General features: G+C 50.1%; 1 protein-coding gene across 7 annotated transcripts in view; it reads left to right on the top strand.

The window, feature by feature from the left end:
* Nucleotides 1-5,638: 5,638 nt before the first annotated feature.
* The window catches only part of GGT1 (gamma-glutamyltransferase 1), a 28,026-nt gene continuing 7,909 nt past the window's right edge, over nt 5,639-25,755 (top strand). For 2 of the 7 annotated variants that reach the window (XM_062009826.1, XM_062009827.1), the window contains exons 1-5: nt 19,126-19,157; nt 22,638-22,805; nt 23,407-23,534; nt 23,766-23,855; nt 24,810-25,002. In XM_062009826.1, the coding sequence (XP_061865810.1) occupies nt 19,132-19,157; nt 22,638-22,805; nt 23,407-23,534; nt 23,766-23,855; nt 24,810-25,002 (605 nt within the window). In that variant the 5' untranslated portion in view covers nt 19,126-19,131. Of the gene's footprint in view, nt 5,744-5,909; nt 6,013-13,369; nt 13,491-19,125; nt 19,158-22,637; nt 22,806-23,406; nt 23,535-23,765; nt 23,856-24,809; nt 25,003-25,755 lie in introns of those variants that run through there. The other 5 variants (XM_062009829.1, XM_062009831.1, XM_062009828.1 and 2 more) reach the window with 5 other exon arrangements.

The raw sequence follows: 25,755 nt of genomic DNA on the forward strand, positions 1-25,755 counted from the left end.
AGTTTGAGGAGCTTAATTTTCTTTTTTCTTTTTTTGCCTGGGCAAACTCTCTGAACACTGCAGAAGGTTGTGAGGATTAATAGCGGTTCGAAACGCCATCTGGCAGGGGCTGCTTCCGTGGGCTGTGTTTTCTATCAGTCTGCTGCTGGTCCCAGAGGAAGTGTTGGTATGAATCTAGAAAGTGGCAGGAATTGTGCCCACCGCCCATCGCCTGCAGCTGATAGTACAGGGCTGGCACCGATCCTTACCTGCTGTGGGTAGAAGTGTTTTCCTCTCGCACATTCCTCCCTCCTCCAGCAGTGCACAGCAAGTTTAGCCCATGCTTTTCCTTAGATAAAATCGCTGCTATCTGACGGTGGTAAAGAACAAAGCCTAGATCCCATCTCCAGCCCCTGAGATTCTGCAGGCAGCTGAGTCATGCTCCCAGTATAACCAGTGGCTCAGACTGCCCTTCCACTTTCTGGAGCTGGAACTATGGGCTCACTTCTGCTCAGGCCTGTCACCATACTGAGTCCAAGTGCCCCTGTGGGACTGCAAGCCCTGCACACAGAGCAAGCCTGGCTGGCTGGTAAGGAGCAGCCTGGCGTTCCCACTGCCTTTTGTCTCCATTAGACAAGCATCAGCTGATGCATGCACAGAGGAATCTGTTCTTGAGGCCATTGGGTCCACACTTTGGGGGAATGGGAGTGGCCATGGCTTTGTGTTGTATAGAGCCAGAAAGGTTCTCCTCAGAGACAGGGATGGAGATGGAACTGTTTTGCATCATTGCAGCCTCTTCCAAATACTCTCCAGGTGATCCTGAGTCTGTCTTGAAGAGACAGAGACAGAGTGGGGCTGAACTCTGGAGTTCAATGCATCAGTTTTGTCACTATATTTACACGAGTCTCTAACCACAATAGGCCAAATCCTCACAGCCCTTCTCAGAGTTTTACTCCATGTCTGATCAGAACAAAGCCCTGACTGCCCATCTCCCTGTTATTCTTCTCCCTGCTTTATCTAAGCACTTGCAAGAGAGAAATTAGCACTGACATCCCTGTTGGCTACTGGCCAGGCTGCCTTAGACCTGTGTTCCTACCTGCTCCATCCTGTGTGAGCAGCTGAGAGGAAAAGCAGCAATCACGGGGTTGGTAAGCAAGGGGTCACAATAGCAGAATGTCTTTGTGTAGCTGAATTGTCTCACACCTTATCTCCAAGGGGCAGGAGAAGGAAACTTGGTCAGGGATGATCCTGTGTGCTTTGTTCTGTGGCAGAGGGAGAACTAGGGCAAGTGGTTCAGAGTGGGTGACTATGTTATCAGGATGCCTTTTACTCTCTGTGCAGCTCAAAAACATCCCACCACAGATCAAATCTTCTTAAGAAACAAACAGTTGCAGGTTTAAAACAATCAGTTCATCTGTCTTGTGTCTCTGTGCTTTAGATTCAGGCCACTACAGCTGGCTGGTGCGGCATGACTGAGGTAGGCTTGTCCCGAAATCCTCTCTTAATTGAGAGATCCTCTCACTGTTCACCCAAATTCCATGCTCTAAACACATGTCCTTGTTATCTCAGTGTCCAGTAATGGGAATATTCCCTGTTTCTGTCCTTCCAGGGAGGTAAGGAGATCTCTGACCAGTGCCAGGATAGAAGAGGGTCTGTAGTGGATCAGACCACAGGCCTCTGTCCCCTGGGACCCTGAATCAGCAGTGCTTGATAGAGGGCATCTAGCAAGGTGCATAAGAACAGAGGATGCAGGTTGTTGTGTTACTCACCATCAGCTGTCTGTACTTTGGGAATTCCCTGAGCTGGGAATCTCTGCATTTAATAGTCTTTTACACGTTTTTCCCAGACTTTTTTAAGCCTGAGCAAATTTTGGGCATCCACAGCATCTTATGGCACTGAGTTCCACTGTTCAGCAGTGTGTTGTGTGAAGAACTATTTACTTTGTTCTGAATCTGTCACTTAATGGTTTCATTTGATGCTTTATAGTTTGGAAGAGGCAGCAGGCAGGCATTCCCTATTCATTTTCTCTAAGTCACTCTCTAAGTGATAAACCTCTGCTATGTGCCCTCTCAGATTTTGCCTTTCCAAGCTGAAGAGTCTTGGTCTCCTACAGGAGTCATTTCAGACCTTGGATCATCTTTGGCTATCTCCCTGCCCCTCTACTCATCCTGCTGTAGCCTGTGGCCAACTGGCCCAGCAGCCACAGGGATGTGGATGCACCCTGCAGTGTGTGTTTGCTCCCCACTGAGGCCCTGTGTTTTGTGTGCTGCTCAGGCTGGATTTAAACCCCAGTCCTCACTCTGTGTGCCCTGTGTATGCTGAAGGTTATGGTTTTGCCTATTGTTGCTGGGTTGGCAGTGTAATTGATTAATTTAGCAGTGAAGGGAAGGAGGGTTAGGGTGATGGGGCAGCCACACTGCCAGACACTGCACCGTGCCTCCCACTTTCACAGCTTCAGTATTTGTTTGCCTGCAAACCAGCTTGCCTGAACTCCCAAGTTGTCATTTCTTGTGGTTCTGAGCTTGTTGGCAGATCTCTCAAAGCCAAGCCTCCTGCAGGGAAGGGAGCTGTAGCCCCAGAGAGAGACATACAAGGAGCTAGTCCAGGCTCCAGGCTTAATTCATTGTAACTGAGGGAAAATGCACTGACTGTTCGGCTGTGAAACGTATGTGGGGAACTTTGGAGCTCAAACAGCTCCAAATTCTTGTCTGAACAAAACAGCACAGACCTGGAGAAGGTCCACCTGTCCATGACAGTGTAGTTTGGGAGGAGAAATCCCCTTAATGGTCACACAGAGTATGTGGAGATGGGGAGAGGAAAGGGGAATGCAGCATCAGTTGGGCCATGGTTTTTGGGAGTTCCTGCAGCAGCGGTGCAGGCAGCAGCAGCTGTGTGGGACAGGCACTGCTGAAACTCAGCACCTCACAGACAAAGGGCAGCAAGAGTCCATGGAATATTAATTAGGGCTTAAGCCTTTTGCTTCTCACAGCTGAGGCTCTTTGCAGCCCCTTGGTTGGTGTTCTGGGTCTGGGGCATCTGTGCAGAGACGGGTTTTAAAAATGACAGTGTTCTGCTACGTGATTATGAACAGTGATCTGCTCTTTGTTTGGGACATTAATCAAGTTCTAGCAGGGCTCATAAAAGAAGATTTGTTGGCTTGTGTGCTGTCTGCAAAGAGAATCTTAACAACTTGTGGTCAGAGTTACATTGGACCACGTTGCTGCAGCCCAGGGAAGGTCACCAGTCCACTCCAGGGATGCATGGCATGACCTTGCACAGGACAACTCTGAGATTCCACTGCTTTCATAATGAATCAATGAGGTCTCTGAAGAACAGGGAGGGTTTCTGTTACCTTCTCTGTGGGAGCATGCTGTCCCCATCTCGCTTAGGAACAGCAGGGGACTGAATCTGCCTTGCCGTGGGGCTCTCACATTCCCAGCCTTAAAGTCAGAAACATCTGATCTGGTGTGTCTCTATGGGATACAGGTTTGTGTGTTTCAGAAAAATAGTTCTAAAGAGCATCTAGACAGTGTCTTAGAAGTGACCTCCTTAAGGCCATGGGCTGGAGTTAGTGTTTCATGGAAGAATTGAACCCTCTTAAGCCTGTAAAGGAGAGGCTGAAGCAGTGCCTGGTGCTGCCAAGCTGCTCTGAAAGTTTGGAACCACTAAGTGCACAGGTGATAGAGGCTCTAAGCACCTTGCAGTGGTGCCAAACCACCAAAAGCAGTCCCAGGCCTCCAGAAGAGTCTGTGGAGGAGAAGCTGGGGGTCAGAGAAGCAGATGAGGGGGATCTGCTCTGAGCAAGCACAGAGTGTGAAAGGGCTGTTGGTGTGAAGGGCTCCGTGCTCTGGCAGAGTGAAGCAAGTCCAGCCCTCAGCGACTCCAGCCATGAGATGTCCTGCTGAGGAGGATGCCACCTCATGGCCTAAAGGCTAAAGGGTGACTTTCATGTTCTCCAAAGACCTCAGCACTTTAAAAAAAGCTTTAAAAAACTTTGTTTACAGTTTGTGGCAGGCCTGGAAAAATGACCAGATGTTTTCCTTTCTTTCCAGCTTGACTAGTTTTTCTCCATCTCTATTCAAAGATAAAAGGACATTGCTCATCTAAAAACAATCCAAGTACTTAAAAATAATAGAGTACAAGAAGCAGGGCTCAAAGTGGGAGTTGCAGCTTAAAAGCTGTCTCTGAAGCATCTCCTCTGCCCAGGAACCTTTCAGAGACAAGTTCTTCCATGCCAGTAACCCAGCATTTAGACTTAGATGGCTGATCAGAAGCAAGTCTCAGACTGTGGATGAAAGCCTAATTTTGAAGGACTTTCTCTGGCTATTCTGTACTGCCCAGACAGCCTCAGGACACCGGAGTGGGGTGTGCAGGGCTTTGCCAGGAGCAGATGGGAGAGGGTGGTGCTGCCCACCTTGATCTTTCCCAGAAGGCTGAGCGTAACCTGTCCAGTACTACTGGGAAAGCAAACAGGCTTTTCCTAGGAGTCTGTGTCATTAATACCTGGCACTACTGAACTGCTCAGCACAAAAGCTCTTTTGGGCTTTGCCAAGTTCAAGTTTGGTTTGGATGACACCCACGTGTGCCACTCCTTTCTGTGCACAGAGCTTGCTGCTCACCCCAGTGCCATCCTGCACCCTGTGTCCCTCCTGCAGCGCTGCGGATGGAGCCTTTCCAGACGCTGCCAGAGCCTCTGAGCTTCACCAGATGCAGCAGCTGTTAACCTTTGAAGTGAATGTCTAATGTCAGAACAGCAGAGGCCAACATCCAACCTTCCACCTTCCACTAATGCTTTTCTCCCAATAAGGAGTGCTCTGGCCTTTCCTGTGCTTCCCACAGCAGCTCTGTGGGGCTTTGCCACCTTTGCCTCCTTGCATCAGTCCTCACGGCTCACTTGTGAAGAATTTCATCCATACCTGAAAGAAATTGAGGAAGATGAGGTTGGAAAGGCCCCGGTGCACAGGTCCTGCCTCAGGGATTGTAAGCAGCAGTGCTGAAAAGGGAGAAAACCAGAGGAAAAAGTGAGCTGCTTTAGAGGAGCTGCCTTGTTAAAAATGCTTTTAAGAGCAAGGACCCAGTGCTTCCCTGCTTTGCATCATCATCCTATGGAGCAAAAGAAAGGGGTTTAAGCGCCTTTCCTCAGCCCTGCCCCAGCCCAGGGGGTCTACTGATGAAGTCCCCAGCCCTTGGCCTCTCTCCTCATGCTCCCTGGGGTCAGGTGGTGTTTGTGACCCTGCAGGCTGATGCCTGAGGTGCAGCCTGGCACTCAGACAAGACAGTGATCCTAGGTAGGAGTTCTTTTTGATGCAATTTGAGCGTATACACCTAAACGAGGTGTTTGTGTGCCCGAGGCAGGGTGCCTGTGCTTGAGGAGGAAGGGCAGGATCCGTCAAGGAGGCAGGAGCATGGCTGCGGGCCATGGGACAGGGCAGGATGGGATGCTGGGGGGATGCAGCTGGGCAGGGGCCAGGGAACACTCCACGGAGGGCACGTCCGTGGGATGCTGTGGGCACATCCCCCAGGGCAGCCGCCTCCCCCGGACAGCTGCAGGCTGCCCTGTCCCGCACCCCTAGATCTCAGGCCGTCGCCCTCTGAAATCGCTCCCATCTGTGCCATCTAGTGCCCAGTACAAGAACTGGGGCTGACCCCGGCTCTCCCCGCAGGGAACAGCCCGTCCCTCCGGAGCAGCGTCTGCCCGCTGCCCGTCGGGCGGGGACGTGCCGGGGGCACCGTGAGATGCCGCTGGGACGAGCCCGTAGCGCAGGTAGGACGGGAGCGGGGCGGGGGCCGGCCGGGCTGAGCTGAGCCTGGGGGAGCTGTAGGGAGGAGGGCGGCTCGGGATCCTGCCCCTGTGCCCAGGCGCCGCTTTCCCGTGGCGTTTTCTGCCGCCACACACGTGTTTGAAGCGACGAAAATCCTGACCTCTGACTGGAATTCTCCGATCGGGACGGATTTCAGTGCGATGTCGAGGAGAACTAGAGTCGGCTTCCCTTAAGTGAGCACTGTAGACCATGAGGCACTTTGTTTTTCAGTGTAAGTGTAGATTGTTGAGTATAATCTTTGCGTTACACTGTTTCTTAGGTAAACTCCTTGTGCTGTTGCTACTTTCCAAAAAGCTCCTGTAGCTGCAGCTTGATTTGGCAGCTTTGATTCCTCACTGCCTCTGTCCTCTTTATCCTATTCAAAGAAATCCTTTCCGTCTTTACAGACCCAGTTGCATTTGTAAGCTCTAAATGAGAGGGGATGAATCAGGAGCTAACAAATTCTTGCTGCTTTTTTTTTTTCACAAGTCTGGGTAAGAGTTTTAACGGTGGTGAAAAGAGCTGCTAACAAACCCATCAGTGTGTACCTGTCACTCAGAGGGCTTTATCACAGCCAGGCATTACAGATTCGTGTGGAACTTCATCCGCTCCTATTTGCCCTGTTTTCCTCAAGCTCTTTTGGAATTTCCCTGATGTCCTTTGCTTGCTCCATGAGTTATCTTCTGCCACGTCATTCCTGGGTCACAGGTAAATACCCTGACCGTGCTGCCTCTGCCATCCGTGGGGCACCCACTCAGCTTTCCCACATGGAGTTTTGATCAGTTGCTCTTTGCTGATAACTTGCACTGGGTTAACAACGATCATCTGATATCTGCTTCCCAGAACTTCTTAAGAGTGGCTTCAGGGAGTTAGTAGCAAAATGGTTCAAGGGGCAGACAAACACATTGTTGTTCTTGGGATCCCATCCAGCAGGCTGTGGGCTCTACTCATGAGCTGTATCAGCTGGTTTGCTGCCCTCAAGCTCTGCAGCTTTGCCTCTCTGGGTATATGGCACAGACACCTCGTGCTCTTTCTGAAATGGAAATTTTCCTACTAACTTATGGGTTTTTTTCTTGGTACTTACATAAGCCTGATGGCTTAGGAAGTCTCAGCAGCATTTCAAATGTGAAAGGATGGAATTGCCCCTTAGCATCTGATGGTTAACTGGTGATGGGGCAGCTCAGTGGTTTTGGAGCTGGTATGCTCAGAGCTCTCCTGGGGCTGCTGTTGATCTTGATATGTTACTGCTTTTGAAGGGACTGATCTTTGAAAGTGGGGCTCCAGGAAGTCGTTTAAAGATGTGTTTGCATCCTGCTGAGCACTGAAACTGTGAGGATTTCAGTGGGAAGGAAATTCATCTTGAAACAGATGTAGTGTTTTTTCTGCTTTCCCTAATTAGTGCTGTCTTCCTGGGGGTGGCATTCTCCAAAGCCCGCACCTTGGTAGTGGGGGCCCGGGGATGGTTGCAGCCCCCACTTGCCTGAAACTTAACTGGTCCCAGCTGTGGTTTGGAGAGCCCTGAGCCTGGGGCAGGTGTGTGGGGCTGTTTGCACACCTGCAGTTACTCTCCTGAGCCTGAGCAGTGCAGAGATGGCTGCTTCTCCAGCAAGCTCCCAGCTTTTCACAGGTCTGTAACCTCCTTTATTGTTGTCTCTTGATGCTTTGGGATTCACAGTCTCTCGGGATTCAGACTTTCCCCTGTGTAATTCACTCCCAGATCTATGGTGTGTCACAGTCTGCACAGGCTTTGGAGTATTCATGTGAGATGGGTGCCAGCAAGAGTGAGACCTGGAGCTGTTCAGCCTGGAGAAGAAAAGGCTGTGGGGGGGAACCTCATCAACACTTAAAAGTACCTTAAGGGCGGGAGTCAGGAGGATGAGGCTGCACATTTTTCTGTAGTGTCCAATGCAGGACAAGGGGTGATGGACATAATCTGGAACACAAAAAGTTCCACTTAAACACAAGGAAAAGCTCCTTTGGTGCTGAGGAAAGGGAGCCCTGGCCCAGGCTGCCCAGGGAGGGTGTGGAGGCTCCTTCTTGGGAGGTTTCCAAACCCGTCTGGACACGTTCCTGTGCCCCCTGAGCAAGGGGAACCTGCTTTAGCAGGGGCTGGGCTGGATGAGCTCTGGAGGGCCCTTCCAACCCCATCGTTCCATGATGCTATGAAGAGTCTGTTCTGCAGTTTGTTGCCAGTGCCCCTTAATTGACAGAGAAGCCTGAAATCTCTGGTTTACATGAAAGGAAATGGAGATTCAGACAGGCATTGTAATATGTTGTAACCAATTAGCAGAAACAGGAGTGAACCCCTTTTCACTCCCCAAATGTTGGTGCCATAACCTCAAGACTGTGTATTGTCCTTCACCTTGCCCATGGGCAGAGTCAGTGATGGTGCCTGGTGGTGCCTGGACAGGTTGGGTGCAGGGGACTCCCTGTCCTGTACTGAGGAAGCATTTGGCCTTCCAGACCTCATCTTCCATCATTGCTAGCAGCAGCTGTGTGGGGCATCACAGGCAGGGCTGAGCTCTGACTGCAGCTCCATGGGACTGCCCATGGCTGGAGCCTGGCTTTCATTGCAGTGGCACTGCTGGCTGGGGCCTGGCTTTCACTGCAGTGGCACTGCTGGCTGGGGCCTGGCTTTCACTGCAGTGGCACTGCTGGCTGGGGCCTGGCTTTCACTGCAGTGGCACTGCTGGCTGGGGCCTGGCTTTCACTGCAGTGGCACTGCTGGCTGGGGCCTGGCTTTCACTGCAGTGGCACTGCTGGCTGGGGCCTGGCTTTCACTGCAGTGGCACTGCTGGCTGGGGCTTGGCTTTCACTGCAGTGGCACTGCTGGCTGGGGCCTGGCTTTCACTGCAGTGGCACTGCTGGCTGGGGCCTGGCTTTCACTGCAGTGGCACTGCTGGCTGGGGCCTGGCTTTCACTGCAGTGGCACTGCTGGCTGGGGCCTGGCTTTCACTGCAGTGGCACTGCTGGCTGGGGCCTGGCTTTCACTGCAGTGGCACTGCTGGCTGGGACCTGGCTTTCATTGCAGTGGCACTGCTGGCTGGGGCCTGGCTTTCACTGCAGTGGCACTGCTGGCTGGGGCCTGGCTTTCACTGCAGTGGCACTGCTGGCTGGGGCCTGGCTTTCACTGCAGTGGCACTGCTGGCTGGGGCCTGGCTTTCACTGCAGTGGCACTGCTGGCTGGGGCCTGGCTTTCATTGCAGTGGCACTGCTGGCTGGGGCCTGGCTTTCATTGCAGTGGCACTGCTGGCTGGGGCCTGGCTTTCATTGCAGTGGCACTGCTGGCTGGGGCTTGGCTTTCACTGCAGTGGCACTGCTGGCTGGGGCCTGGCTTTCATTGCAGTGGCACTGCTGGCTGGGGGTGATTAGCAGTTGAGAAACTCTTGTGGTTTTTTTTAATTAGCTGAGAGTAATGCAGTTTGCCTTTTCTCAGGAGAGGGTTTGCAAACAGAGGCTGTTTGTGGTTAGAGCAGGCACAGAGGGCAGACGATGCCCACACGGTGCATCCGGCCCAGCACAGGGACCCTTGGGCAGCCCGTCACGGGCTTCCTGGGCACCAACATAGAAACACTGCAGGATTTGGCTCAATTGTGGGCTTTATAAAAGGCTCTTCCCTGTGTTTCCGGCTCCACTTTGATATGATGCTCCTTGATAAGGATGAGTCTCCTGGGTGTCATCCTGCCCATTGCTTGTCATTCCTGTCACCATTGTGTTTCTCTGCTCTGCCCCACCAGCCCAAATTAGCTGGAGGCTGGTGGGATCTTTGTGGTGGGGCCAGCGAGGCACCAGGCTGGCGTGAGGGGAGGCAGGAAGCCCTTTCAAGAGCAGCCAGCCTTTCTGGTAGCCTCAGATCTGAACAGCCAGCATGAGCTCTGCACTCTGCCTCTCTCCTCTGCTCCTTCCTGCCCTCCTAAAAAAAACCCAACAAACCCTTTTATCTAGTTTTCTGTCTGTGCATAGTCCTGCCTTGCCCTGCTGGAGTTCACAGCTGTTTCTGACCATGGGAGCTCTCAGAGGGGGGCAGCTCCGTGGAATCCCCAGGGTCTGTTTCCCCCAAGCCCCCATTACACATCAGGTTGACCTCAGCAGCAAACCCTCCCTCCTGGCCAGTGCTGTGCAAGTGCTCTCAGGCAGACACCTGTGATTCTGATATGTCAACAGCAATGGCCATCTCTGATGCCCTTTGCAGCACCAAAATCAAAAAGCCTGAAGAAGTGCCCTTTTGATGAACTGGACTGTGAGCCTGAAGGACCTGGGGGGTACTTGGAGCTGCAGGGAGTGACATTTTTGGGAAGGAAAATCCTTTCTGGGGAGCAAATGGAGTGTGAGGTGCTGAGAGCCAGTGCAATAAAGGAGTTAGAAATCCAGACTGTCACTTGCAGCACTAGCTGTCTGCATGGTGTGCAACCTTCCCTTGCACTGCTCTGTGAATTATCTGTACCCTTGTCACCTACCCACAGCAGGGAAAAGGCTCCTGTTGTAAATCAGAGCTCTCAGCCCATGAAACTCTTGTTTCTGTGTGTTATCCCAGAGATGGATTTGCCCTCTGGAGACTGGTAGAGGTGTAGCCAGGCTGTGTGTAGCCCCTGAACACAGTGCAAACCAGCACTTTATCTGAAGGCTTCTCAGGGACTCAGTGAATGCTCTTCCCACACAGACCTGAGGAGCCCTGCATGGCTCTTTGCTCCTGCAGCCCTCAGAGGTGGTTGATTGCCAGCCGTGCCTGGTGAGTGCCCCTGTGATGGGCAGTGCTGGGGGCACGTGTGAGCACAGACCTGGGGCTGCTGCCACTGCTGTTCAGACTCTTCCCTGGCTGAGAGGCTGCAACCCTGACCCTGCCACGGGGCAGGAGCTGTGGTACACTTGAAGACTTGTCACGCTAAAATAACCCAGGACTGGTTCTGGCTTACCAGACCATGCTGAATTTTACGTTGAGGCTTCATGTGTTGTCAAAGGCAGAAGAGCTGATCCTGCAGCAGGAACTGCTGAGAAAGGGACAAGAAGCTGTGAGGCTTCCCGGGAAGCATGGCTCTCCTGGGGTGAGGTTGGGGCAGGTTGCACCCTCAGCTTTCCCTGGGGCTGAGCCTTGGTCAGTGCTCCATCCTAGCCAGGAGTTACTCCTGAGCCTCACATCTCCGGGTCCCACTGCTTCTTAGGCAGAATGGAAAATAATTTGTGGCAGTCTATACAGTAGATCTTGACTCTTCCTTGGAAAAAATCCTTCTGGTTTTAGGGACCTCTTGCTTTGGTTAGACTTTAACAGCAATTAGTCACCCAACAACTTTCTGTAATAACCTGCAAGTTTTCCATTAAGTGGCAAACACTTTGAACTTCTCCCCAGTTCCTCTGCTGCAATCTAATCTGCTGTCATTTCTCCCAAGGAGAGGGAGCTGCCTTCATGTTTTATTCATCCCCTGTTGGCAGTGGGGGAGAAGCCAAAGCCTGGGAAAGGGAGAGCAGCAGCCTGAGAGCTGCAGCATGATGCAGCTGCATCATGGGCAACTTCTGCACCCATCAGCCACATCCAGAGTCACTGCACCTGTCTGACACGGGACAGGGTAGAGAGGGGCTCTTTAGAAATGGGCTTAAAGGAGCCTGAGGGCATATTCCTTACTCCAGCACGCCACTGACCTGCTCTGAGGCCCTGGGCAGGATTGGCTCTGTGCCCTGTCTCTAAACTGGTCATGTGAATGCTTTGCTCCTGTTGGCCTGTAAGTCTCCGAGGCCCTGATAGTACCTTAAAAATGCCGTTAAACCGTGGCTGTGTTTCGTGGTGGTGACTGTAACAGTCTGGCAGATCTGTGCAGGGGATGGAGTCTGGGGATCCTCCTGTAGGTGCGGCGATACCGGAGGCTGTTACTTGCTCGGTAGCATGGTCCCCTCTCTGTCTTTCCCTCCCTTACTGTAAGTATCAGGGGAGGGACTTGGTATGACTCTGTTCTTTCTCATGCTTATGATTTGCTTAGAGCTTGCCCTGCTGCCCATCTAGTGTGTTTGGGCTGTCTCCAGGCTTTCCTTCGGATGGAGGAGCTCGGCTGCATTTGTGGTTGTGCTGAAAAATGCCTGCCAGGGATGCAGGTTTCCTCTTTGTGTACAGAACAATTTAGTGTTATTGTTTGTGGTTTGATCCCAGCAGCTCCAAAGCAACAGAACAAGAGGGAATAGTTTACTGAGATCATGTCTGTGTAATCTCCAGGGAAGTGCAAACATACTGAGCATATTTTACCTATGCAATAGAAACCTAGTTTGTTCTAGATCTGGAAAAAAAATCTCTTCTATAGCCTCCCTAGCAGTTAGAAGGGGATCTGACTCAGATATATGTCTGCTTTGAGTCCCTTGACACTATCAAAGCAGGCCCATTCCTTGGGGTGAATGAGACAGAGACCATGATTTCTTGTAAAGAAATAGTCCTGACAGTGTTTTACATCACACCTGGCACAGCGTTACATGGAGAGGACAGGGGAGCCCTGTGACTGCAAAATCACCTGGGAAGGGGAAACAGTGCAGTTCCCTATGTGTGGCACAGACAGTGCTGCTCACAGGAGTCATTCCCACACCTCCCTTCCCCACCCAGACCTGAGCACCAGCCTCGGAGGTTTGTGTCAGTGCAGGGTTGCAATGCTGTCTGCTGCTGGCATTTATTGCTGGTAGGTGACAGTAACTCTGTGAATGCCACGTGACAGGAGCCAGCCCAGGCTTCCACATCTCCAGTTGCCCCAGCTGAGGAGCCACACATGCCTTCTGGGCCTCTCCCTCACGCAGCTCTGCCACTGGTACTTGATCAAGAATTTATAAGCTCTAAATCAAACTTTGTCCTAACACATGACTTGGCTTTTCGTGGCAAACAAGGCCTTCAAGTGAGAGATAACAAAACTATAATGAAGGAAGTTGAAAATGAATTATTTTCCCTTCAGAGAGCAATGGTACATCCTTGAGAGATTTCCTCTGTACTCACAGGCTACAAGACTTCCTCCGATGGAGAAGGGCAGGATGTGCCTCTCAAGAGCTTCCTAGGTCAGTGTCCAAGACACCACCTTTTTTGGGATACATGTTCCTTCTGCTTCACAGAGCTTCCAGCTGTGGCCAGGCAGCTGGGCTGAGCTGCAGCATCAGCTAACTTGAAAGAGCCAGGAATGGGATCGTCCCTGTCGGGGTGGGGATGGGGCAACAGTGCTGAAAGGCAGAGAGTGTCCTTGTGCCAGACCTTGTGCCATGGGCACGACCAGCAACTGGCAGAGTATTGTTTGATGTAAGAAGAAAAGGAAAGGAACAACTTTTCCAGTACAGATTCACTCCTGGGACTACCCAACATCAAAGTATTGTCTCCATTCAAGTCTGATCCTTCCTTGCTCTCCACCCTCTGTGCTCTTCCCTTTACCGTGAGAAAGTGCGGCACGGAAAGTGCCTGGCCACTCTGCTCTCAGCTTGCCCCGTGAGCCAGCAAGTCTTCAGGGACAGGGAGGGGGAAGGGTGGCATGCTTTGCTGCTCAAAGATACGGCTTCATTACATCACCCTCCCTTTCTGACCGCTCCCATATATAAAGTCTTGCTGCCACTCAGCTCTGTGTGACCGATCTTGCTTTTGGAACACCCCTGTTCTGGGGACACTTGAGGGCTAAGGGGCAAGAGAATAAGGCACAAGCACCTTCTTCTGGTGTCACTAGCTGAAGGTGAGCTGCACCCACGGAGAACAGAGCTTTTAAAGTAGTGAGTAAACAGCATGATTTAATCTTATCTACATATTTTAGTTGGTTTGAGGTATGAGATAGAGGAGTTGTTCTTTTTGTTAGGTATCTTTCCATCTCTTTAATCATACTTTATTAAAGTATGCCTTTGTTTCACAAGGCTTCAGGCTCAGGTTTGAAGAGCAAGCATTGCACTTTGACAGGAATTGCCAGGTCTTGATCTTCTGCGCTGACTTTGGATCTTCTCACTGATGACACCCAGGCAGCAGAGCCTCTGCCCAGGCAGCCAGGACAGCCCTTAGTGGAGCTGCGGCTTGATGGGGTCTGCAGGACATGAACTGATGGTTTCAGGAGGAATTGGGTTGTCTGACAGAAGCTGAGATCAGAAAAAGGAGCTGGGGGTCTGGTGAGCTGGGATCTCGGTTGGTTCCCTGGACAAGATATTTCACCTCTCTTGGCCCGTCCAACCACTCAATCCAACTCGATGTTGGTCTTCACTTCTTGTTGGGTTGAGAAGGTCTGTGAAAGGTTGGTATGTAGGGTCATAAGACTTGAGTCACCATTTGACTCTGGTTTTGCATGTATTTTAAGTGATGTGTCATGCTGATAAGGGCAGTGCTGCTTTAGCAAGCTGACAGAAGAAACTCAGAACTATGAGAGAGGTCAGAGGTACATGAACGTTGGAAGGCAGGTTTCATGGGATCCTAGAGATGAGAAATTCTTACTTAAGTCAATGTCCTGCTGGCAAGAAGTCCTCTTCAGTGAAAGCTAGGTCTAAGGAGTGGGTTGATGTCCATAGATCCTGCATACCTCTTCTTTCCACATAATTCTGTGTTTCTAAGTGGTAACCTAGAAAATGCAGACCCTGTTGGGATGGGAGGTCAGGCACTGGCAGGTTTCTTACCTGGCAGCAAGGGGGATTTAGTGGCATGTGGGGAAACTGGCCTGTGAAGCAGAAAGAAATGTCCTGAAATAAACTAAGCCAGACACATTTAATTCTTTGTAAAGAAATTTACATTGCAAGGAACTATTAAGTGCAACCTTTGTGTGCAAAGAACAGATTCTGCCCAGGAAAATTAATATTCAGGCACATGATGGACCAGAACAGCACCCAGGAGAATGAGTGCTCATTACCAAAAGAATCACCCTCTCCTATTCATTCTTGGAAAACAAAAACCTGCTCCTGCTCTTGGCTTATTCTTATGCTATGAGGTCTCCATCTCATGGGGAAGACTAAAGCTGAATCCAACAGCTCTGGGTACCTCTCTAGTGGAAGAGGTACATCATTCCCACCAAAAACCCATTCAGTGGCCATACAGCTGCTTAGTTTGTGCTGAAGTCCTTCTAACATGCCAAAGGGGCTCTCCAGGGCTGGGGCTCTTCTCTCTAATCCAGCACAGGGTCCTAGTCCCAAGCTGCATTTCCTGATCCAGCTGTCCACAGCAAGCAGGAATCGGACCATGGCTACTGCAGGAAAAGCAAAGCTATTCAAACCAGTTCCACGGCAATTAAGGCACTCATCTATCTGTAGAGTCTTGATTCAGCAGAAGCAGGTGAATTTAAGCAGATATCTACACATCCTTTTCATATGGAAACTGAGCTCTTTTCCAAGTCCTGCTGAGGTCTGTGGAAACCTCAGTGAATGCAGTCTCGAGTTCATTTATTATTTTGGAATCTACGTTTTATTTTTGTTGGGTTTTTTTTTTTTTTGTTTCAGATTTGTTGAGGATTTTTCTCCTGTCCAGATGCTCCACAGTCTATAAAATAATTTCCTGCTATGGCAATAACATTAAATAAACCCTTCTGCAGACCACCAGAGTCCAAACTTCATGTGTGATCTGAGAGCTCCGATGTGTCTGTGCAGGAGAGGACAACTGCAGCAGTTAAGCTTAAGAAAATCTGTAGCCTTGAGAGTGGGCATCATTTGTTTTGTCCCCTTCAGTTTCCCCTTTTCCTGCTCTGTCTTTTTGTCCCCCTGTCTGTCTCCTCTGTTCCCTCTCCCCCTGTTTTTCCTTTCCACCAGTTGAGGTGTCTGCAAGGACACAACCCCGTGGGAGGGTTGACAGAAGGGCTATGCAGAGATGAAAGGGCCACGTGGCTGGCAGGAAACAGCTCACAAGCCTCCCCACATGCCAGTTATCTTTCCTTTCCCTTACCTCACCTCTACCCCAGGGAGGAGTGTGGAGCTGAGGGTGCTTGTGGAAAGCCAGAGGTGATAAAAGGGAGTGGGTGGATTTAGTGGGTTCCTCCACTCTAAGCAGCTGCGTTATGGGAGAAGCGGCTCCCACGGAGGGGAATGAGCTGCTTTGGCTGTGAGCAAACACCTCCTTGTTTAATTTCAGCTCTGTTGGCTGTTGTGCCCCTGCCCTCGGTCAGTTTGGCTTGTTGCATGCCAGGCAACTTTTTCAGTCCCCGAAGTACCTTTCCTGAGTGTCCTCTTGTGACTCGTGTTCCAGGGTGTTTGCAGCACTCAACTCTTCCTTACATCAGTGTTTCTTATATGGTGTTCAGCTTAAATTCTGACTGGCTGCTGCTGGTGCTTAACTGCTACTGGTTGCCCTAAATGTGGAAGAGTGGAGCCAGGCATCAGAAAAGAAACTGTTACTTAGTGGGAGGAAGCCTCACATGCTTATTAAAATCTCTGTTACTGGGCACTCAAGATGCTTGTGTTCAGGTAGTGTTGGATTGCACCTTTGCTCTGTTAGAGGGAAGGACTTCCTCAAGGTGGGGACATCTAACCTGCAAGGTCAGGACATCTTGTGACAGTTTCTATTCTAGTAATGCATGAGGTAAAACATGAGGAAATGCAGCCCTTGGATTGCATGTTCTGCCATGAAAAGGCAGGGTGTGGACAGATGTGGTTCTGTGATCTGTGTGTGAGTTGCTGCTGGTGTTGCTTCTTTAAATTCCTATGGATAAAAATCAACTGGGAATGGGGAAAGGAGGGAAAAAAAAAAACTACCCAGAGGTTCCTTCAGGTTGCCTGATGCTTTTCAGTGCCTGTGAGTTCTGTTAAAGAGCTGTGAAGGCATCCCTCCATGTGCTAAGGGACCCACTCCTTCAGAAGGAGCAAATGGAGGTTTCACTCTGTCACTGGTGTGTCAATGAAATAGTGCATGCTCATTTTGGGAGTGTTAAAGGTGGCCATGCCATGAAAGAGGTGGCAGTGCGTGGTGTTACTTCTTTTTGTGATGAGTTGAGATGAATAAGGCAGTAATGCACCTGTAAACATAGTGTTACTGTTTGAGCTTTGCTGCTTGAAATGTGCAAGGCTGTGTTGTGAGAGGACACAGCAGTGCCCAGACAGAGATGCTTGACGGTTCTCAAAGACTACATGCAGCTGAAATGAGGTAGTTGTGCACAGTGCAGGCTGTCCATAGCAAGCTGTCACCCATCTCCAGGTTTTATAACTTTCTGTGACCCCATCTTCAGCTCAGTGCTTGTGCGTAAGTGAAAGAGTAACTTGCTGAGGAGCATCCAAGAACATGTCACAGATGAGACTGCATTGCCCTTGAAGAAGGACATCACAACTTGCTTAATTCTGGTCACAGAACTGCCTTTCAGCAGTGGGGGCAAAGAGCTATGAGTGTTGGATAATGATGATTTAGAGTGGGGGTTACTTACAGCTCGCAACCTTCCTCTGTCACCTCGCACCTTCTGAAACAAATGTGGTGACAGCTGGATACTTTTCTGACCTAGACTAAATTTAGGGACCAAGTTGTATAGTTCTAAAGTTGCTATTGAGCATAAAACCTGGTACCATCACACCTGTGGGGTTAGTCAATTAAGAAGAGGCTTCAGTTCTGCAGACTGCATCTTAAATTCTCCCAGAAAATATCCATCATGTAACGTTAAAGGTGTGACAGACTGAACATGCACTTCAGCTTGTGTGGGGCAGAGAGCAGATCCATTGCCATGCTGTCTGCTCTCTCAGAGGGTGGTTGTTTTGGAGCAGCTCCTGTCATAATCTTTTCTGGGACCATCACAGGTCTCACTTCAGTAAACTAGAAGCAGTGGGAGAGGTGTGTTACTAACTGAATTCAGAGCCTGGTCTCTGGCTGGGTACTTCACACTGCCCAGTAGAAACAGCAAATACCTCAAATCCTTCTGAGCCTGTAGAATATTTTCTATGCCAGGATGTACTTTCCAGAAAGCTTCTGTTCTTGCTCAAGATCTCTTGGACAATATCAATGTAACTGAAGGGTATTGCCCTCTTGATGCCATAGCCTAAAAGGGGTATTTGAGCAGCATCTTTGAAAGACGGGCACATGCTAAATCCCTTCCAAATATCTCAAGGCTGGAATGCTCATATTTTCTAACACTGATTTTACCAAACATGAATGTTAAACAGAACTTCATTTTGTTGCTATTACACAAAGGAAGGTGTATTTTTAAGCAGAGAAAATATGGTTCATGTCTTCAAAAGTTTTGCTCTTGAAATCAGACCAAACTTTGTTAAAGGGTCATTGTGGGGTAGATACTGTTCTGAAGCAGGTAAAGATCCATGGTGTCAAAGGTTGGAGCATGGTAGAGGGACTGGGCAGGTTTGGAATTGAGACTTTAACTACTTGACTACTTGCTTAACTTTAACTGCTTGCTCAAAAGAGCATCTATCAGTGCTGGCTGGCATCCAGGCAGACTTTGCTTCATCCTGTGTGTGTGGGACAGCCTTCTGGCTGAAAATCAGGCTTACAGCCTGTGGGGCTGAATCCCTGCTGTGTCCAAGGGCCCCGTGGGGCTGAATCCCTACTGTGTCCATATGTCAGGCAAGCAGTGATTTGTCTGTCTAATGTTGGAAGCTGGGTCTAAGGTTTCTGCAAGCCACAGACACCAGCAGTGGCATGAGCTTTAGTGCAGGTTGTTACCTTGAGCCTGGGTTGCTCCCATGGCTAATGCTGCTCTACTCAGCCACAGGTGAGCTGCAGCCTTGGAGCTGCAATTGCACTTGGCACAGGCAGACGTGTAAGATTGTTGCTTAGAAGCCTCTGTGAGGTTCAGGGATGGACAGTAGGTTTCCCCGTCACCGCTCTGGGAGCAGCAGTGCCAGAAGAGGCATTGCATCTTCTCGTGGCAGATGAAGTACTGATCTGAATCAAACCCAATGACAGTTTAAGGTATCATGTAGTGGTGACTGCTGAAGAGCAGCCGTGGGAGCTGATGAGGTGCCCTGGCATTGCAGGCAGTGGCTCACACTTGGCAGGGAGGTTGCTGCCACCAAAGGTACTCACAGCTGAATCTGTCAGGGTGCTGAGTGTAAGCTGCAAGGACACTAAAATCCAGTCTGGCTTTGAACCACAACAGTTTGGTCAGTTAGGCAACAGGGGTGTGAGAGCACGTGGCTGCATGGAGGTGGGAGCATTTCTACTTGAGATAACCACATATTTGCTCAGTTGATTAATCAGAACGTAAGAGCTAGTGATGAGGTATGGGAAAACTCGTATTTGTACCAGGTAGTAACCTAATCCAGGAACCCAAAGTGATTCTGCTGGTGATACACATCCATTTTGTTCTCTGAAATACGCATTTCCAGAGGTGTTGGTTCTTGACTCTTCACCCAGTCAATGATTACTTATGCATTCCTCTGGTATTGTGAATTCAAACATAATGAGTTTCAATGGGTTAAGCTCAGTGATCAGAGCAGTACAAACACCAACTGGTGTAGTATGCTTTGGAGAGCTTCTAAGGGAAGGTAAGTGCAAGACATATTATCCTTAGAAAGGGTTTTACTACTTGGGAGAGGATATTCACAGAATATCAGAAGGTTATCAGTACCAGATCTGTGCAAAAGGACAGGACAGACTTGCAAATACCCTCGAGAGGAAAGGGGGAATTAGAAATGACCTTCATTAAGCCATTCCCCTCAGCCTGGGGGTGCTCTGGGGGGTTTCTTCTTCTACAGAACATGGGACAATGTGACTTTTTTCAATATATCAGATGAAAGCCTAACAAAAGAGGAGGATAGGACCGGACTAACCAGTCTGAATAAGCTCAGGTCTAAAAAACTACTAATTTAATGACAGAAGAGCACAGGAAAACATCTTTCGCAATGGCTGGGAGAGCAGAGCTATTCCTGTGATGCATTTTGGTTTTAGATTGTGAGTGACTGTAACAGTGATGTTCTGAGTGTATTTGTAGAACTTCATTTTAGTAACTTGCATTTTGAGACTGAGTTTGTGAGTTCAGGACCTTTGTAACAGTCAGAAATAATCAATTGCTCTTCTCTCCTGGAGCTGTTACTGCTGCCAAACAATAAGTGCTGGCCAAGGTTCTCCATGGCTGGACTGGGCAGATGTGGAGCCGCAGCAGGCAAGGTCTGGGAGGCAGCTCAGGGGGTTGCCCACCCTGCTGCCAACTGTGAGCCATGGGGTCACTCAGAGCTGGGGCTCACGGTGCACTGCCAGAGCTGCGGTGCTGGGGCAGTGCCCATGGCTGAGGGCTCATCGCTGGGCAGTCTGGCTGCCTGTCCCTGTGCCCAGGGTGCCTGTAGGGCCTTTTTCAAGGTCTGGGCACTCAGTGTGTAGCCGTTATGGGTCTCAGAGATGCTCATGAGTGTCATCTGAATCCAGAGAGGAGGTGAAAGATGAGAACAGAGGGACTGTCTGAGGTTCTCCCTTCTTCTCTCAGAATAACTTGCCTGGCAGGCAGTGAATGCTTACAGGAGCCCAGCAGCGAGGCAAGCAGTTGTGGAAGAGCAGGAGCACTGCCCAGCTCTGGCCAGGAGCCCAGGGGTTAACACACCAGCTAATGGGCTCCAGTCACTCCAGGCTGGCAGGACAGCTCATGGAGCAGCTTTCAGATGAAACAAAGTACCTTCTGCCTAGCTGGGAGAAAGATAAAAGCTCCCATGGCATTTCTTGTGAAGCATGGAGGAGACTGCCAGTGCTGAAGCTGAACTCTCTCTGCCAACAAACAAAACTGTCTTTAAACTCTGAGGCTGTGTGTGAGCTATTGTTGAGGACATAATGGCTTCTCTGTTTCCTTGCACAGTCATTGCTCTGCAAACACACCACTGGTCTCTTTTAAAAGTAGTTGAGTGTAAATCAATTTCTAGAACCTGGAAAGAGGTCTGATCCATTTACCTTTTACTGCCCTCAGTTGACACTTGTTTACAGACAGCACATACAGTGGATTTACAGCCTGTTTGGAGCAGCTTTGCTGGGAGAGGAACATCTTCAGTGCTCAGACCAAGACTCACAGATGCAGGGCTTGGATAGCAAATGTCTATGTCCTAATTTAAACAGTAGATGTGGGGGGCAATTCTCACTCATCTCCTCTCTCTGAGAAAAGCTTTGGTTTGGTTTGTCTGGGCTGTTTCTTCAGCCAGGTCAGTTCTGGCACCCACAGAGTCTGGGGCTGGGGGTCACACCCATGGGGCCACGGCTCAGCTTGGCTTGGCTCAGCTCTGAGGGGACAGGTGAAAGGCATCAAGTACAGCAGTCATGGTGGCAGCCCAAAGCTGCACTGCACAGAGGGAAGTTGGTCCCTGGAGGATGAATTTAGGCTTTTTTTTCCTGGAAAAAAATTGTAATGGGAAAGAAAATGGGTCAAAGAGTAGTTGTTCAAGCTGTATTTGATGACCTGTCAGTCCCAACAAGGTGGCAGTGACTCTGTTCCTCCAGTAGCTCTTCACTCAGGTGGAAACCTGAGCTGTGGCTGTGGGAAGGGGCTCTCGCCATGGCCCTGGGCAGGAGGAGCCTTGAGCAGGAGGGTGCTGTGCTCACACTGGGCTGTGCCAAAACAGCTTGTGGTGAGGTTGTTTGCTGAGGACTAGGATGTATTTGCAGTGGTAACTGGCAGCCTGCTGGGCAGAGCCTCCTTCACAGACACAAGGACTAGGATGTGTTTGTGGTGGTGACTGGCAGCCTGCTGGGCAGAGCCTCCTTCACAGACACAAGGACTAGGATGTGTTTGTGGTGGTGACTGGCAGCCTGCTGGGCAGAGCCTCCTTCACAGACACAAGGACTAGGATGTGTTTGTGGTGGTGACTGGCAGCCTGCTGGGCAGAGCCTCCTTCACAGACACAAGGACTAGGATGTGTTTGTGGTGGTGACTGGCAGCCTGCTGGGCAGAGCCTCCTTCACAGACACAAGGACTAGGATGTGTTTGTGGTGGTGACTGGCAGCCTGCTGGGCAGAGCCTCCTTCACAGACACGGTATTTAAAAGCAGATTGTATGAAGTTAATTTTTCAAACACCTTTTCTTGTGAACTGTCTGTGAGTCAGGACCAACACCAATTCCACTCTGCTCCTTGGATTTCCTTTCTCACCTATGAATCTGCTGCTTTTCTGGTCTATGAGGTTATCTAACCGCTATCAGACAGGTCCTTACCCCAGTGTTAGTTGCTGGTTTGGGGCCTTTTCATTGTTGGTACTGTAACACTTCAGAGCTATTAACAAAGGGCTTCCCTGGGGTGCTTGCTGGAGTAGATCAGTCTGCAGACAGGATGGCAGTGATGGGTTAAGGGGAAACTGGTAAGAGCTTTGGATCTTTATGGTTCTGAGTGAGGAAATATTTAGGATATCCTCTCTGTGAGGGGTTCAGGGGAGGAGGAAGGTGTTCACTGCCCACAGCTCAGAACTCATGTAAACCTGCTGAAAGGCAAGGGCTGGGAAGGAGTCACATATACAGCCCTGCCAGGGAGTGGAGGTAGGGAGGAGGAGGTGAGCACGGCTGGTTGCCAGCCTGTCCTGGGCTGTGGGCAGGAGGCAGATCTTGACCCTGTCACCTTACAGAGGAGGCAAGGGGCCTGTGGACATGTTGGAGAGAGGAATCTGGCAAAAAGTTTCTCATTGATATTACTGACTTGATTTGGGAACTAAATCAAATCCAGCCTGACACTGGGCCTCTGTCCTCCCAAGCAGAGCAGTAGCTTCCATGTTTGCAGAGCATCTGAAATGCTCAAAGCATAAAGTCTCCAAGAGCAGCTGGTTGTCCTGCTGCCACTGAAAGGCAGCAGTATTGGGACCTCTCGACCATTCCCTCCCTTCGTGATATACCACTTCCAAACAGGACCCCCCAGTGTGACTGTCAGGGTCAGAATTGGGCTCACCCCTCCCAGGACAGAGCCGGGGGCTGCGGGGCAGGGGGAACTGCAGTGAGGAGGCTGCTCCCGCCCTGCCCGGCTGCCCGCAGCCCTGGGCCCGGCTGACAGCGCTGTCTCTGCCCACAGGAAGATGAAGAAGGGTTATGTGGTGGTCGGGGTCCTGACTGCGGCCCTGCTGGGCCTCATCTTGTTCCTGGGCCTCTTCCTGGGGCTGCGCTCGGCCTCGGGGGACACTCACACCTACAAGAGGGCGGCCGTGGCTACGGACGCGGGGCCGTGCTCCGTCATTGGAAGGTACACACCGACTGTGCTGTCGCTCTGGCAGCTCTGGGGCAAGGCAAAACTGAGGTTCCCTGACATCCAGGTGCAAGCCTGGCAGTTGCCCACCACAGGTAATCTCCCTGTAGACAGAGGCGGTGGTGATAAAACCTGGGCTTGTACCGTGCCTGGCAGGAGTCACTGCGGGCACTCAGAGACAACCGAGCAGGCCAAGCTTCCCCAGCTGCGTCACTAAGAGGAAGGAGAGAGCGTTTTCAAGCTCCTTTTAAAGCGACTTGCTGAGCTGTCCTCCAGTTCTAGATGCAAGTGCTACAGCTTTTGAGCTGCTTGGAGAGCTGTCATTTCTCATGTGCAGAGTCCCCACATGCTCTGTGACACACCTTGCTGTTTCCAAGCTACTTTGCATGTGCCTCTAATGAGAGCTGCACCCAGACCATTAGAGTCTGTTCTCTAAGGTGACAGAAGCTCAAAAGTTCCTCTTCCCGAGGGACTTACAGACTGGGTGTGGACAAACAAGTGTTAGAGAATCTGCCATAGCTGTTCTGATGAGAAGAACCCACTGCTCACAGGTAGCTGAGACATTAACATATCGCATGCCTTCTCTTCTGCCGCACAGGGACATCCTTCAGCAAGGTGGATCTGCAGTGGATGCTGCGATTGCAGCTCTGCTTTGTGTAGGACTCATGAATGCTCACAGCACGGGCATTGGAGGAGGCTTCTTCTTTACTATCTACAGCAGCACAGGTAAGGGACAAGGCCATAGACATCTGGAGTAGTTTGAGAACTGTTTATCTAAAGCAGGTGATTTATTTCACTTCAGTGAAGGTAAAAGACCGACTCTGCTTCTGGGGCACAATGCTGCCCTCAAAATAATTGCCAAAAACTGGCTCTCATTGATCAGACTTCTTCAGCAGAGACCATGACTGTGTGTTGAGTCCAGAGCTAAACATCATCTTCCTTGCTTTGTTATTGAAGGAAAAGTGGAAATCATTAATGCAAGAGAGGTGGCTCCAAAAGGTGCGTCAGAGGACATGTTTGGGAACAACACACAGCTCTCTCTGAAAGGTATGGCAAAGGCTTTTTCACTGCTTTGGGGGAACCCATAGCCCCAGCACGAGCTGCTGTCAATGGGTCTAAACTAAGAACAATTCTCATGGTTAGGTTCTTGCATACCTACAGGATTTCTCACCTAGAAATGTCCTCTACTTTACACAAGCTGCAAACTCTGTCCTGACAAGGAAGCTAAAAGTAATGTCCTTCAAACTAGCTGTTCACCTCAGCACTTTCTGCTTTTCATGTCATGAAAATGCAGGTGAACCAAAGCACTGAGCATGGCCTGTTCTGTATTTGCAACCTCACCTTCCCACCTCTTTGAATACATCTTTGTGGATCACCTTAGTTCTTGTCAGTTGAAGTATCTTCCCTAAATACCTTTTGTGGTGGCTTCAGCTAATAGTTCAGGGACTCCAGAGAAGTAATTTCCTTTCAAAATAGAAAGAAACACTAACTAGTTCTCTTCGTGGTCACTCCTATAACCAAGGAGAGGGGGTGAGAAGTTTGTTGAACTTCTGGGAGATACCAGTAGAAGCAGGATTGAAGCAAACTGCTTCATCAGTGTGTAATGAAGTAATCAATGTAGTTACAACACTGCAACAAAGGTTTTGGCTTAAGCAGGTACACAGTCTGTGTCCTGTTACTGTAGTGTCTTCTCCTCTGGAGACTGGAACCTGCAAGTAGCTGTGATAGCTTCTGTGTTCTGAGCAGCTTTTCTCTGGTAAAGAGCCTACTGAGGGGAAATGACCCAATTGAGTAACCAGCAAGAGAACAGAGGCGTTTCAACAGTACAAAACATGTGGACACAAATGTCAGACAATAATTCTGTCAGCATCACATGCATAAGCTGAACTCATCATCCCAAAAACCAGGGCTGACAGAGAAGCCTGCTGTACCTCCTGCTCCATTAACCACTTTCTTTTCTTGCTATGGAAGACTAATAGATTCCTCCTCTGCTCCATCCAGGAGGCTTGTCCATCGCTGTTCCAGGAGAAATCCGTGGGTATGAGCTGGCTCACAAACGCCATGGCAAGCTGGCATGGAAAGACCTGTTTCTGCCCAGCATCAAGTTGGCAAGAGAAGGATTTGCCATTGGGAAAGGCCTTGCAGCAGCCATCAAATCAAAACAGGAGTCAATTGAAAGTAATCCCTCACTGTGGTAGGTAGAGCAACAGATACATTTGGGGTAACCGTGTCCTGACTAGAAAGTCTGTGTCTGCACCGTGGCCTCTGTGAGGACTGTGCCTTCCCTCACTCTGCCTGCTGGGTTATTCCAGCCCTGAAGATACTGAATCACATTTGGGAATGTTCAGTCCTGACCTTTAAAGGGATAAATTGCTCCTATAGTCCATTTGTCCAAGCAAAGGTAGAATTAGAATACATGCTGAGCTAATCTGTCAGATGCAATGTCTTTTCTGAAGCCCCAGCTTTTCCTCACGCCGTAAGTGCACCAAGCTAATCCCACCCGTGCTTGGGGTGTCTCCAGAGTCTCCTTGAACATTTCATCTGCTGCTGGGTCATCTCTTACTCTGCGCTCACTGGAAGCTTTGAGCCTCATGGCTTCCTGCTCTGTGCTCTCAGCTGAACTACTTGAGTTCAAGGACTGTGGCCTCTCTTGAGCATCCTGAAGCAGTTGTTGGCCCCTTGGGCAGGTGGGAAGGGTAGCTTGGCTTGGTGAAAATGACCAGCATTTCCTCCTGCAGGTTTCACTGAGCAAAGTCTGTGCAATAGGGAATCCCAGATCAAAAACTGGGTTCACTTTTATGTCCCAGTGCAAGATATCAGGGCCCCTGGGGCATAGCTCAGGCAGCTCCTCTTCTCTTTGAGAAGCCTCTAGCATGAGCACACAGATACTGTGGCATCTGGGACAGATACATATAGTTTTGAGCGTGTCTCTCAGATTTGGTCTTCT

Source organism: Colius striatus, chromosome 17, assembly GCF_028858725.1.
Source record: "Colius striatus isolate bColStr4 chromosome 17, bColStr4.1.hap1, whole genome shotgun sequence".
NCBI classification, from domain to species: domain Eukaryota; kingdom Metazoa; phylum Chordata; class Aves; order Coliiformes; family Coliidae; genus Colius; species Colius striatus.